This window comes from Carassius carassius, chromosome 37 (genome assembly GCF_963082965.1).
Source record: "Carassius carassius chromosome 37, fCarCar2.1, whole genome shotgun sequence".
NCBI lineage: Eukaryota > Metazoa > Chordata > Actinopteri > Cypriniformes > Cyprinidae > Carassius > Carassius carassius.
The window spans coordinates 23,009,589-23,025,283 of NC_081791.1; the positions used below are offsets into that span (position 1 = coordinate 23,009,589).

The window sequence follows — 15,695 nt, forward strand, 5'->3', positions numbered from 1 at the left end:
GTATATAAAAATTGTGTAATATAAATTATTATTTATTCTAATATTCAATCATTATAAAATTAAATAATTCTATGTGACAAAATAGTTAGTTTTGTAACATGTTTAACAATTATAAAATACCAAAGAGTACTGATAAGTCTGATAATTAACTTTATTTTAATTTCTCCTAGGCTACTTACAATGCATTTATAAATGTTCTATATCATTTCAGTAAACATGTATTTTTTAAGTAATGAGAGATTTTAGAATTTGCGAATGAGAAAATAATGTCTCAAAGCAATACATTTCCATTAACTGAAATGGGATTCATTTATTTTATTTTATTTATGTATTGCATTTCATGTAAAATTGTATGCATATTTCATTGATTTTCTAGTCTGTAGATTTTTTTAGAAAATATGACCCAGACATTTCTTGTCAGTAATTTCACCCTCTCTTTACTTCCACATCTTCCATTCCAAGGCAAGCTAAAACTGTTGTGTTTTTTGATTGATTGCTGGCTGATTATAAAGTATTACACCACACACTTACATTAACATATTCCTGATTTCAGTTGATTATTATTGCAACTACATTATGTGCTACTGCTAACCGATGTAGAAAGTAAAAATGTGCGTCCCCAGTGACGGACCCGGGGGTTTCAGACGTGAACATATACTGTAGCTGTGGATAAAACACTGCTCTAGGATCAGAGGTGGACGTTTATCTGTGGTGTGGGAGATGGGGAGAGGGCTGGTCTGGGTTCAATGCCTCTGCTCTTCATGAACGACAGCAGCTGGTCGGGTATCTCGGCCAGTACATCCTTGGCCAGACGGGCCATGCTGAGCACCTGGTTCCCAGATCGGTCGATGTAGTCTCGGAACGGCACAAACTAGAGAAATACAAAGATGAATCTTATTAAAAATAGCTTTTTAATAGCACTAAACAATTAAAGATAAGTGATTAAAAAAAAGAATAATATAATATAATATAATATAATATAATATAATATAATATAATAAAAAATATGTAATGTAAATAGTAATGTAAAATGACATAGTATTCAAATAAAAAAATACATTTGTGCCTGTAAAGCTTTAAAAAGTCATGGGATACCAAAGTTTTTAACTTATAGTAAAACCAGTTACTTTAATTATGAAGTTAAACATTATAAAAACAATGTAAAATCAAAAGAGCTAAATTGATTGTGTTAAATTTATTCAGGGTATAAAAAAGATAAAATTATTATTATTATTACTACTACTACTACAGTATTCAAACTTAAAAAGGCTTTTAATTTCACCAAAAATATTATATATATATAAAACATAATAAACATATATAAACATAATATAACATTTTATATAGTGTGACTGCATCATATAATAATTGCTGTTAATAGTGTTCATCGTCTGGCTGTCTTGTATTAATTTTTCTGAAAAATCCTGTCATATACGCACAAACTGACAGTCATCACTGATAAGCTACTACTAAATATTGTAGAAACATAATTTTCTGTAAAGTTGCTTTGTAACGATTTGTATTGTAAAAAGCACTATACAAATAAACTTGAATTGAATTGAACATTTTATATAATATATAAAGAGTCTATATAATAAAATAAAAAATAACATAAAAATGATATAATATATCAAAACTACTTACTAATTATTTATTTTTTAAGAATTTAAAACCTCATTTTAATACATAAATTATGTACAATTTAGTCTGGGAAAAAAAGCTTTAAAAAAGAATTCTCATTCATTCAGTATGTTACTTCTCTTTTCTTTGCAATTAATTGTTACATTTACTAACAATTTCTGAAAAAAAATATTTTTTTCTAATTGTTTCCAAAAAAATTTAACTACAAAAAAAATAAAAATCCATTGTAAATTTTTCATCCTTACTTTAGTAGCTTTTGTATAAATAAACAAATAAATGAATAAAATTCAAATTTTAATCTGAATTATTTTTGTTAAATATACTATTTCACAGACATTACTCCTAAATTTATTGGTTCAGAATGTTCAGTACTGAAACTTAAAAAAAAAAACATTGTGATTTTATTAAAATAAATGTAAGGTAAGTGGAAAAGCATATTAAAAATGAATTATAAAATTTAAATAATGGTTTCATATTATATTAACAATTATAAATATTTACAAATCCTTTTTTTTTTTAAACAATAACTTACATAACTAATAGTTTTCAAAACTATAAAATTGTTATTGTTTGACTGTTTGTCCAGAATGTTGTACTTTGCAAGTTTTAAAACTTGAAAATATTAGAATTTAAGTTTTAAAAAGAAAAAAAAAATCAAGCAAGTGGTAAAATTCTAAATATTTTATAACATTAAATAAAAGGGAAAAATCTTACTTTTTTTCAGAAATAAAAAAACCAAAAGTACCACATAAAGATGGATAACATTATGTACCTGGACAATGTCTCTCTCAGCAACACGTCCCCTGGAGGACACCCTGACCTCATCTCCATCCAGCTCTTCCATTGCTGTTACATTAACACGAGAACAGTTACATCACATATTCGATTTTTATTTTGAGAGCATCTGTGTTTGCAGTGCCACAATCTCACCATCAAATTCAGCAGGGCCGACTCCTACAATTATGATTGACATGGGCAGAGACGCCGCCTGTAAACAGGGAAGGGGCAGTATGTGACCAATGCCCTGCTAAAAAGATTATTGTTTTTACAGAACATTGGGAAAGTCTACAAGCAAAAATGACTCACGGTGACCACGGCTTCTCTAGTCTGTACCATGTCGGAAATGACACCGTCTGTGATGATCAGCAGCACGAAGTACTGAGAGCCATCTGTCACCTCTGACGCACACCTGAGGGTTTACAGAGTTAAACGCCTCTATATCTAAGCAAAACAAGAACATGCTTCTCAGAAAATGAAAATAATGCAATAAAGTTGCACTAAAACTAGTCCATTTCAAAGCAGTTGCTATGGAATTATGGGTTCAAGTCAAAACAAATATTTGTATGCCTAGAAATGACTTGGGGTCACAAGAAAAAAAATTAATAAGGGTCTGGTAACTATATGATTTAAAAAGCACTGCTAATAATTTGGAGATTCTGGTTTTGTGTTACAGCATGTGGCTAGAAATAATCCTCATTATTTTTTCTAAGCCTTTTCTTGAACTTTCCTTATTAAATCTGTCTGTTCCATCCAGTTCATCGACCCTAATAACCACCTCCAGATATTGTCTCAGTCACGGCACGTAAGAAGTGGCGAGCTGAGAGAGGAGACTCACACCAACTCTGAAAAGCTGACCACGGCAGCAGCAGCTGATCAATATGTGCCTCTTAAAGCACCTCTGCACTTCTGGTTTGATTTTCTTCAGATTGAGAGATTTAGCTGGATTTGAAAAAATCCCTGAAACTGACAAGGGCAATTAAAAGCCTCTTCACATGTGTGTACAAGGTGTTCACATGTGTGTTAACGTGCTCGTGGCTTCACATCACAACCATACTAATTTATAAATGACCCATTTTTGCAGCTCAGCTTCAGTAAATAATAATCGCTGAGCGAGAGGATTGTGTTGCGAGTGCTGCCTTCATAGAATCACACAAAAATCTTGTTTAAAAAAAACCCCAGAAAAATCCTGTTTTCCATGATATGTCCCTTTAAAAGAAGTTATTTTTTCCTACGTGGTAAACATCGGACCTCGACTGCATCTGAGCAGCAGGTTCACTGAGTGAAGTGTTAGTCAAGCGCAGGTTTCTGGAGGAGTCTTTGGAGCGTGTGTGCGCGAAAGTGCATTTGTGTGGAGAGAGGACAGGCTTTCGAGTGAATAACAAGTGGATAGTGACAGGAAGGAGTTCAGCTCGCAGGGGTGAGAGACAGAAAGAGAGCTCAACCTGGTGTCAATTGCAGGAGAACTGTTTAGCTTACTGTGCCACCTGGTTGATGACAGGGGCAAAGTTGGTGGGGCCATAGAGCTGCACTTTCCGGAGACAGTCATAGTACGCCTCCAGCACGCCTTCGATGCCGACGCAGTTTGCATTCTCACAGTCGGAGTTCTACGAGGTCAGAATACACACGTGTTAAAAGAGCTCCACAAGTTCATATATAACACATGAGGAATAACTCCAGTCATTTCTGACTTATTCATACTGGACTGAGGCATATTTTATATTGTTATATGCTATGTCCAAAGCTAAAAATGCATAACAGCATAGTTTAGCTTTGATAATGGATAATAATAATTAAAATGTTATCACAATTTTTTATTCCAAACCTTACTTAATTCAAAGTAAGATGTTTTAACTGTTCTTGTTTATATAGTGAAAGTCAACAGGGTCCAATGTTCCTATTTTAGAAAAAAGATTTCAAAGAAAAAGTAATACAGGTTAGGAATGACAGAGTGAGTAAATGATAACTTTCTTAAATGATTTATTCATAAATGAACATTTTGTTATTGTATGAGTGTTTTTAACCCTTTAATGCCTATTGCATCATATTTGATACACTTTTTTTTAATTATCAACATGATCAAAACGTTGTAAAAACCTGTTGTAAACAATCTACTAAACATTTTTAGCAAGTACTTTTAGTATCAGTCTTAAACCGTCCACCTTCAGGTTGTGTCTTTTGTCTGTGAAATCTTTACTAATTTTTATAAAGTGAATGTAAGAATAATTTTCATATTGTTAGTGATATTTCAAGATGAACACTTACTTGGCTGAAGCAACTTAGGTTTGCTTAATTATTCATACAGTACAGACCAAAAGTTTGGACACACCTTCTCATTCAAAGAGTTTTCTTTATTTTCATGACTATGAAAAGTGTAGAGGTACACTAAAGGCATCAAGGGCTATTTGACCAAGAAGGAGAGTGATGGGGTGCTGCGCCAGATGACCTGGCCTCCACAGTCACCGGACCTGAACCCAATCGAGATGGTTTAGGGGTGAGCTGGACCGCAGACAGAAGGCAAAAGGGCCAACAAGTGCTAAGCATCTCTCTGGGAACTCCTTCAAGACTGTTGGAAGACCATTTCAGGTGACTACCTCTTGAAGCTCATCAAGAGAATGCCAAGAGTGTGCAAAGCAGTAATCAAAGCAAAAGGTGGCTACTTTGAAGAACCTAGAATATGACATATTTTCAGTTGTTTCACACTTTTTTGTTATGTATATAATTCCTTATATAATTCCACATGTGTTAATTCATAGTTTTGATGCCTTCAGTGTGAATCTACAATTTTCATAGTCATGAAAATAAAGAAAACTCTTTGAATGAGAAGGTGTGTCCAAACTTTTGGTCTGTACTGTACATAATTTGTTTTTTTGTTGTTGTTTTTTTAATCATGTTGAAATGTGAGCATCAAATATGATAATTCAGGCCTTTGAGAAATGTTTATTTGTACACCTTTCAGTCATAATTACATTATTGCATTCATTTCACAATAAAATAAAAACTGCAGCTTTTGGTAATAAAACAAAGCATTTAAATATCATCTTACCGAGACATATTATTGGAAAATACAGCTTGACAAATTGACAAAAAATGCATTGTCATAAATGTATTTTATGCAAATAGTATTTTATGCTGTTATAAATCTCTTATTAATGTACATAACAAGCTATCAGAATTTGATCATATTTTCTGGCTATATAAATATTAGCAACCGCACCAAATTGTATATTTTTGCACAGTTTTGGCCACTTAATAAAACCGAGATGCTTATTTCTGAGCTCCATATTCTCCCATATCATACTATATATACATCAGTAATAAAAGCCTGATGTATTAAATATTACACAATATTATATTAAATATTTTATATTTAGTCTAAAGGTTCAAAAACGGTTCCATAATTTTTTTTAGATATTTTTTTTTCTAACTATGATTTTATATGTCAGGCTTTCCAGGGTTAATGATGGCTCTTTTCAAGCTGTTACTCACCAGGGGAAAAGCATGAGAGATCTTGCCATCAGGAGGGAGTTTAGCTCCAAAGCCGTAGGCAGGGAAGAGTTTGTCACTGTCATAATCCTGGACGATTTCCCCCACGGCTTTAAGGGCCATGGCGTATGCGTTCAGCTGATACGGGTTCATGTAGTGGAGCGAGGTCGGCTGAGATGGGTTTCCTGCGTTCAGGTATCAATCAATACAAGACAAAAGAGCAAAGACATCGTGGTCACTTACATCAGTGCCGAGCTCTAAATCTGAAACGGACATGAGACAATCGCATGCCTCACAAACACAAATGCTTATGTAATGAAGATGGTCTTACCATTAGAGGCGGTGAAGTCTATGGCTACAGTGAAGTTGAGCTGTGTTCTGTTTTCAACATGGAAAAGAATCACAGTCAGAAGTGTGTAACTAATGCAGTACATATGGATACTTAATATGACATGCTATATTACATGTGCAGGGTGTGTAAATATATATACTACGGTTCAGATGTTTTGCTGATGCATATTACTGATGCAAATGTTTTGCATTAGTAAGATTCTTTTTTTTTTTTTTTTTTTTTTTTATTCACCAACCTTCTTTCAATTTATCAAAATTTAAAGTAAAAACATTTATTATCTTACAAAAAAAACAGCAAAATGTAAAAAAAAGTATTAAAAGAATGCTAATTCTATTCATCAAAGAATTTTTAAGAAAAAAAGATCATGAAAGGATCATGTGATACTGATGACTGAAGACGTAATGCTTAAAGTAATGGCTGCTGAAAATTCAACTTTGCCAGTAAATTACATGTTAAAATATATAAACATAGAAAATATAAAAATGTATCAAATAAAAATGTATAAAATTTATATAGTGGTGTATACAAAGTCTACTAATTAAATTGCTTATTTATTTATTTATTTATTTAATTATTTATTAATTGCACAATTATTGATTGATTGATTGATTGATTGATTGATTGATTGATTGATTGATTGATTGCAAAAACTGAATTGAAAAACATAAGATCTTAGTATTTATTTGGTCTCCATTTAGTTTTAATGACAGTAGCACTCAAGCCGATATGAACAAACCTAACACATATTATTCATACTTTAAAAGTAGCAAGACACTTGACCTTTAGTACAAAGGAGTTTGCAAACTCAATGTCACACATTTGATTAGTAACCTAGAAATAGTCCAGAGTCCAAATATTATAGTCCAAATATCTCCTATTCTTTTGAATTCATTTGCATCGTGATTACTTTGCTAAATGTTCAAAGTACTAACACTTTGTTTATTTCAAGGTTTCAATTTAATTGAATTTCAACTTGGAGCTTTTGGATGACACTGTATATGCAAATTGTTTTATAGTCAAAATTAAAAAAAATAATTTTGAATAATCTGAGCAAATTATCAAAATGCTTCTAATCTAGACATGTTAAATCAATCAATAAATTAAAAAAGAAACACTTGTTTTTATTTAAATTAAACAAACATATGTTTTTTTATCAAGTCAATGCATAATTAAAGGTCCAGCTGCAATTAAAAGGCAAGCATATGGTATGATATACTGAATCACTGGCTTGATTTCAGATGTCTGGAAATGAGTATGTGATGATTGCTTTAGATTTTTTTTTTTTTTTTTTGTTACATTTTTATTATGACTGTCAGTTGATTAGATATTGTATGTTATTCTTACTCATTCTTTACTGCCTGCTCCCAGTAAGCATGGCTTGGGGAACAAAGTTTCTTGCTGGATACTTTCAAAAACATGAAGGCTTGAATGCTTGCATGGCTCCAATTATGGAATATATGTAAGTGACATTGTGTCAATCTTTGCATTGGTTTATTGGTATTGTCTTGAAGTTATTCAGATTGACTAATCTATTCCAGATGCTCTCTAACCAGTAAATCTGCATCTTTCTCCAGCCTAATTTATCCAGGGACTTTTAAGGGGCACTCACCCGCCTCGAATGAAGTCCACAAATGTGTGCTCCGATTCTACTTTGAAGGACAAAAGTGTTACCTAGAGAGAGTGAAAGAGAGAAAGAGAGGAGAGATAATGGAAGTCATTATGAAAATACATCAGACGAGGAGAGCGCTTGACAGGTAATCCATTCACACGTACCGTGCCAGAGTTGACATATTTCTTTTTCCTCCCTTTCTTCTTGGGATTCAGAACCTGAATAAAGAAGAAACAAAAAGACACCCATCAAGCAAGGCTGAAAGAAATATGACATTTAACTGAAGTGTCCTCAATCTGTTTTTTTCTCGTATGATTCACAAAACATTTTTGACACTTCACGAATACAGCCCACGTTGTTGTCCCTTTACTTTTTTGGAGGCATCAGAAGCACAGGTTTTATTTATTAATCTATTAATTTAATTTAAGTTAGATCAACATAAAAACTATAACTGAATGAAAAGTAACTGGTTTTCAACACGTCTGTATGTCTGTATCCCCTCCTTTGGCCTCTCTTTACTGTATCTGTTGTATGAAATTGAAAATCAAACAACATTGAATGAATTTATATTCAAATCACTGTCGTAAAAAACTATTTTAACTAAGTTCTAAAACACTGTATTTAGATGTGTCCCACAATTTATGCACATACAAACAACACATGCAAAAATACTCTTTTGAAATCCTTTTTCACTTTATAAGATTTGCAAGTCTAATTCTCTTCTCTGTTCATGGTAAGTGTTTTTTAATCACAGCAAAATAACTCTAAAAGTGCAGAATTATTTTTTGCCAGAACTCAAAATTGATTTGCACAAAATGTTTTTACCTCATAAACATTGAATTGGCTCTGCCCACGAGACAGCTCTCTATAGCTGGTCGTAAACTCTCCGATGAAGTCATGACTGTAGAAAAATCAAAACGTTTACTTGAGCGAGGAATATTTACTGAGCATTGCACAAGCGTGCTGAGAAGAAATTATTTTGGCTAATGAAAATTTGGCTCGAGTCATTCTTGTTATGCAGGATAATTTTTTTATTCATAAACACAATATTTACTACCCACGAGGGGAAACACAAGCAAGCCATGAAGAACAGCGTACCTTCCATCTCTGTCCCAGTCATAAACATCAACCTTCACTGTTCTGGAGAGATTACAAACAAATCAAACCGCACAGCAAGTCAATATCTAAAATGAAGTGCAGACAGCCTGAATTTTCTCTAAAGGTCAGAGTATGACAGCAGCCTGGTGAGTCTACAGAACCAGTCCAAAATAACACCAGCACCGGCCACTGTCTCACTCCAGCTGACTGCTGGGATCATTCCGACTGCCACCGAGACACAGCTGCCCGTTTCCACACCTCAGAGCTCGCTACACAGGTCTGAGAGATGCTTTAAAGGTACAACTAAAAATCGCTTGCTCTCAAAAAGCATAGACTCCTATTAAAAAGATTATTTACATGTTACGAACATAAATAAAAATGTACTGGCTCTAAGAATGCACACAAGAATCTAAAGCATATAATATATTATATATAAATATAGCATATCATATATTCATTGTATTAGAGCTGTCAAAATTATGCACCAATGCATATTTAGAAATGTTTCAGTATAAAAAAATAATAAAATAATTTCTTATTTATCAGGGTTATGTCATTACTTGAAATAAAATAAACATTAACCAAAATAAAGTATAAAAAAAAACATTTTATTCCAGCTAGTTGCCAAGGCATAATTTTTCATTTTAACTGATTCAAACTACTTATAAAAACTATGATAATATGTCAATGATATACTGAAATAACCCTGTTATGGAAAACATGTTTATAAACCAAACCCAGAACGGAAGTTTAACAAAAGTCATTTGCATTCTTCATGTGGTGAATTTTAATTATCATCAAACCTCAAGAAGACTAATGCACAGGGTAGCAGCAAAAACATCTGTTACCAAAGATTAAGTCTATAAAGTAGAGAAAGTATCAAGGTTTAAAATGTAATTCTTTCAGATTTGCAACTCCCATGTGTTATGATCAAGTTGTATTTACTGTAGGTATAGAGAACAATAATTACACATTATTTAGTTTTCTTTCCTGAAAGATTAACTGAATGCATTAACTAGGAATTACATTATTTAAAAAAATTAATTAATTAATCAATTGATTGACAGCCCTAATATTTTTTTTAAACATTAACCCTTACATATTTTAAGTAAACAAGAAAAGCTATTTAAACCCATTTTAACTAATATGTATATATATTAAATGAAACAAGTGAATATTTAACAACTGGTATTTTCCCTGGAAAACATGAGTCAATTAATTATTCACAGCAAGACCTGAGTATCGATTAAGAAAGTTTAAATGGTGAAAAAAAGACTTGATGTCAACATTAAGTAGTCATGCAGCAGGGTTATACTCTTCGTAAGGATTGCAGCGCCTCACCTGTCATAGTCTCCGTTACACAGAGCTCTCACTGGGATGGTGAAGGGCTGCCACACAGGGTTCAATGTATTCTTTATCACCTCTGTTTTGTGACAGATAGTGAACCTACAAAAGAGCCAAATCAAAAAGGAAATCTTACTTAAAGGCTTGTTATGACACCTGTATAGTTTTCTTTGAAGAAATATGTTTGAAAACGAATACCAACCAAATACAGCGAAACATCAATAAAAGTGGTTATCATCAAGAGCAGCTCATGGTGGGCATGAAGAGCCTCTTGGGTTTCACAACACTACCATAACCCTCTGTTATCAGTCAAGTGAGCTAACACTTATGGATCATTTTGACTTTTATGGGGTTTTATGTTCAGTCTAGAAACATTTAGCTAATATCATGTCCCCACCAGGCACAAAATGATAAAATAAAGCAATAAATCCTCACTCTACCATGTTTCTTCTTTCAGGACAGTTGCCAAAAAAAGATTTAACCATGTCAGTCAACACAAAGCAGGACATTTTACTGGTTGTTTAATTTCTTTTCATGTTTTGAGCTGCATAAGAAAATAAGTTATACAGCTTTGTAACGATGATGGTGAATAAATGACGATAGAGTTATAATTTTTGTTTGAATTGTGCATTTAAGGAGCTTTTTGTACCTGATCTCACCCTTAAAAATGACTTTCGTTGGTGTGATTTAATGCAGTAGTTAGGCTGATCTTTTTTTTTTACTTTAATAAAAAATTAATTACTTTAGGTTACCTAACACAAGCGAATGTTGCATCATGCCTTGTTACTAGGGCATGTTGTTAAAGGAATAGTTTACCAAAAAAATGAAAGGCCTTTCAAGATGTAGATGAGCTTGTTTCTTCATCAAAACACATTTGGAGAAATGTATCACTACATCACTTGCTCAGTAATCCTGCATGTTTGTAATACACAGATCCATCAAGACATTTTTAACTTTAAACCATTGCTTCCAGCTAAATATGAGTATTGTGATTGTATTGTAATTATAAATATTGCTTTCTAATGTGAAAAAAGTTGTCTCATATTAATCATGAGAGAAACATCCACAGATCAAGCACTGTTTACAAGTAAAAACAGTCCAAAACAGTTCTAAACAAATATGTTGGCGGGTTTTGATGTGCGTTGTTTTGATGTGTGTTAGATTATGGATTCAGATTTTGGCGAGAAGTGTAAGTTTAAAGTTAAAATTCCATAACGATGGATTTATTTCTTTTATAACATGCAGCTTTTCTCTTCAAAATTTCTCCAAATCTGTTCCGAAGAAGTAACAAACTCATCTATATCTTAAATGGCCTGAGTAAATGTATTCCTTTAGCCACTCATACTCACGTGCCGTCTTCATTGCTGCGGTAAAACACCAGGAAGGGATCAGACTTCCCGAAGAAATCCTTCTTATCCAACTTGTTAGCACAGAGCTGCATGGTTGCAATGTCCTGGTATAAAACATTTGATTATTTCGGGATAGATGGGAATAGAACATACCAAAAACAAACAAAGTTCACAAACAAGCAAACAAAACACATGCACCCCTGACACAGAATCTTCAATACCGGCACTATTACATCCAACAATGCATTTTAATCGCTGGCCTCAGTTAACATCTCTCCAGAGCAGGAGTTCAGGACACAACAAAGGCAAAATACTAGGACAAGAAATCAATTCCACAGAGAGGATGCACTTGTGTAAGAAGAGAATTGGTTCATACAAATTAATGTTGAGCGGAGGTCTCCAGTGTTTAGCTATTTATTGGTGCTGTTCTCTTCAGAATACCAGATCTCTAGGGAGACCCTCAAGACCAGGAAGGAAGTCACGCATGCAACAGATTTAATTGGATCTTGATCGAGAGAGAATGTCTAGGGAGCACTCAAGGAACTACGGTCCGGGTGTCACACTGGACAGATAGCTCATCTGCCTTTTAAAGCATCCATCTCTCTTGGGAAAACTGAAGCTGTATCTGAGGTGAACTGTCACAGCTTTCTGCCAAACACTCCCTGTAGCTACATGAGGGAAAAAATTGAATATATATACATAATTTCTGTCATCTGAAATTATATATATGTGATTTTATGAACTGGCCCAGGGCACTGAAACTGTCAAGTTGTGAGTGGAATGACTGAAAAGAGATGGACGGTTTAACAGTTATTAACACAGACAGGTCAAAATAGTCAGCATAATGCTAAATCTGCATTGTCAAGTCTACAAGGATGAAATGTGTGAGGGAAACACACATTTTATATTTTATTTTATTTTTACTGTACATTTCTGCCATATGGACATCAACTTGAGATAGTCACCATATACAAGCTATTACTAAATATAATGTAGAAACTTTCATTTTCTGTAAAGCTGGTTTGTAACAATTTGCATCGTAAAAAGCTCTATACAAATAAACTTGGAGGAAACGGAGACGCCACGTCGGTGACCGACGAATATGGGATATCGCTTGGATAGACCAATCTACTTTGAGTGTAAACTAAACGAGCCAATGCACTCCAGCTGCCGCTGATCACTGCATGAGTATAAGGCAGCAGCAGGTGCAATGCATACCAGGAACAAGTAGTTCCACTCACCATTGTCAAAGCACTACCTCACTGGGTGAGATTGGATAACACTGGGAAAACGTACCCGTTCCGCTTGGAACCGGGACGCTGCGGAAGCCCCATCCTTCCTGAAGGAGGTCTCGGGGGCAAATACACATTTAGCATCCGTTTAGGAGTATACAGAGAAATTTGAGGTGATTAAAACCCTCTTGGGGAGGCAGAAGTCTGCCAGGGAAACACGGGCTCTAAGGCTATACCGTGGACTATACACATACGAGTACCACTTAGGTCTCAATATGGAACCCAGCCTTCCATGGTTCTCATGGATTCATCATGAAGGCCTGGCACCGGACGTTCCACCGCATCAAGCTGCTTAGGGTGATGGAGGATCTCAACAGGGTCTACAGTACGGACACTCTGGAGCAGTTTCAGCAAGCCGACATTAACCGGGGCCTCTCAGTGTCACTACCCGTTTGAGGTAAGAATACAGGAGGATGGCGGCTCTACACGAAGGCTATAGAACCTCGCGAATGTGTTAGGGGTTGCCCAGCCCGCAGCACTACAAATATCTGTCAACGAGGCGCCACGAGCCAGCTCCTAGGAGGATGCAGCACTTCTAGTTGATTGAGCTCGCAACCTGAATGGGCAAATGGTGCCCCGTCTCTGAGTCAGTAAATCGTCGCTTGGAGCTCAAGGTCAGTTGCGGTTCGGAGTTCCTTTAGAACTTCTGGGTCGTGACCACCCTCGTGCAGGTCCTTCAGTGCCTTAGCCTGGTGCACCTGCAGTAACACCATGGCGTGTAAGACGGAAGCAGCTTACCCGCAAGCCGCATAGGCACTGCCGGTCAGACCAGACGAGTGCCTACAGGCCCGGGAAGTAAGCACCAGGTCTCCACGCCAGGAGGAGGCGGACTTAGGACACAATTGCATCGCTACCGCCCGCTCCACCGACGGGATTCCCGAATACCCCTTCGCTGCAATGCCATCGAGAGTGGTGAGGGAGGAGGAGCCCACCGGTCGGTTTCTGGCAGTAAAAGGTGCCATCCACGACTTGGTGAGCTCGTCATCCAGCTGAGCTCGAGCATCAGTCATCTGTCATCAGTGATCAGTCATCTGAGGCCCAGTGGATACCACTGGTACGCTCCTTGAAGAGGGCCCAGTGCGTTCCGTGGGTTGCTCCGCTGGATCGGAGGTGCAAGAGGAGTGGTGGTCCCCAGAGGGTTGGTTCCCTGCAGGGTTTGCCACCACTGTGACCCTCCACACAGTGTCCACCAGAATGAGCCCCAGATCGCGGCAGAGGCCGCGGGACTCCGCCCCCCTGAAGGTAGCGGAGCCTGGTTCACAGCTCCGAGATGGTCATCTTCTCGCAATGAGAACATGACGCATCCATGAAAGTCACCTCAGCGTGCTTGACGCCCAGACACGTGAGGCAGCGATCGTGACCAGCACTCAGAAACGCACGGGTGAAACGGCATCCTTAAAAGGACGATCCGTCATCTTTATAAAGACGCACCCGTGGAGCTCTTTTAGATATGGCGCACAGGGGAGATGGCCGCTTGCCACACGACAGGGGGTAGTGCAGCCTGAAGTGTGCAACCCACTTGACACTGGAACGACCGCCGCTGTAGCGCCGTCTCACCAACACAGGAAGCTTCCCAGAGCGTGCTGAACTCACAGTTCACCGTAGAAACACAGCTGAGGTAAACAGAATGATATTGTCGCTCAGCTTCGAAGCGAAAAGCTGGTATGCATTGCACCTACTGCCTTCTTATACTCACGCAGTGATCAGCGGCAGCTTGATGCAATAATTGCATGCCAATGTGCACTGGCTTGTTTAGTTTACACTCAAAGTAGATTGTTCTATCGAAGCGATATCCCATATTCGTCGGTCACCGATGTGGCGTCGAGAGTGACCGACTGAAAGGGAAATAAAGATACACTACTGTTCAAATGTTTTGAAGTTGGTAAAATGTATTGTTTCTCCAAGGCTGTATTTATTCAATCAAAAATATAGAAATATTGTAAAAAATTATTTCAATTTACATTAATTGTTTTGTACTTACATTTATTTAAAATGTAATAAATTAATGTGATGCAAAGCTTCATTGTCAGCTTCATTCCTCCAGTCTTCAGTGTCACGCGATTCTTCAGAAACATTTAATATGCTGATCTGCACCTCAAGAAACATTTCTTACTATTATCAAATCTGAAACCAGTTCTGATTGATTAATATTTTTGAAAAATCATAATACGGTATATTCAGGATTCTTTGATTAAAAGAAAGTTCAAAAGAACAGCATTTATATGAAATACAAATCTTTTGTAACATTATACAGTAAAGGTTTTTTTAATGTCACCTTTTGATAAATGTAATGCATTCTTGCAGAATAAAAGTTTCAAAAAAAGAAAAGTCCTACCAACCCAAACATCTGTACAATGTATATACTGTACATACATGATAATTCTCATTATTTTAAACAAACATACAGAAAAGTGCTACAACATTTGTACTTCCACGATGTATGAATACTTAAATAAAAATCAAATAATATACTGTATGTCATTATATCATAAAAATTATGTACTACAAGCTTCCTTTCCATTAAACAAAATGTAAGATTTTTTTTTTATCAACAAGCTTTGTTTTCAAAAAAAAACAAATTAATGTGCAAAAATACTTTAATAAATAAAATAAAATATATCTATCATTTATTTATTTGTTGTTTGCATCACAGCAAAAATAAACTGGCAGGAAAAGTGCTAATTTCCTTTAAAATAATGTAATGCAAAATAAATGTAACGCTCCTACAAACTTCCTTTTCTTTAAAC

General features: G+C 35.5%; 1 protein-coding gene across 1 annotated transcript; it reads right to left on the bottom strand.

Moving 5' to 3' along the window:
* Positions 1-229: 229 nt before the first annotated feature.
* Positions 230-12,540, bottom strand: LOC132118411 (copine-9-like). The gene is made up of 13 exons (XM_059528236.1): positions 11,657-12,540; positions 10,305-10,409; positions 8,964-9,005; positions 8,691-8,766; positions 8,030-8,083; positions 7,866-7,927; positions 6,236-6,282; positions 5,908-6,089; positions 3,898-4,025; positions 2,728-2,830; positions 2,572-2,629; positions 2,414-2,487; positions 230-871 (listed from the first exon to the last, which is right to left on the bottom strand). Exons 1-13 carry the CDS (start codon positions 11,746-11,748, stop codon positions 689-691), a joined length of 1,206 nt encoding a protein of 401 aa, XP_059384219.1. The 5' UTR covers positions 11,749-12,540; the 3' UTR covers positions 230-688.
* Positions 12,541-15,695: the final 3,155 nt, after the last annotated feature.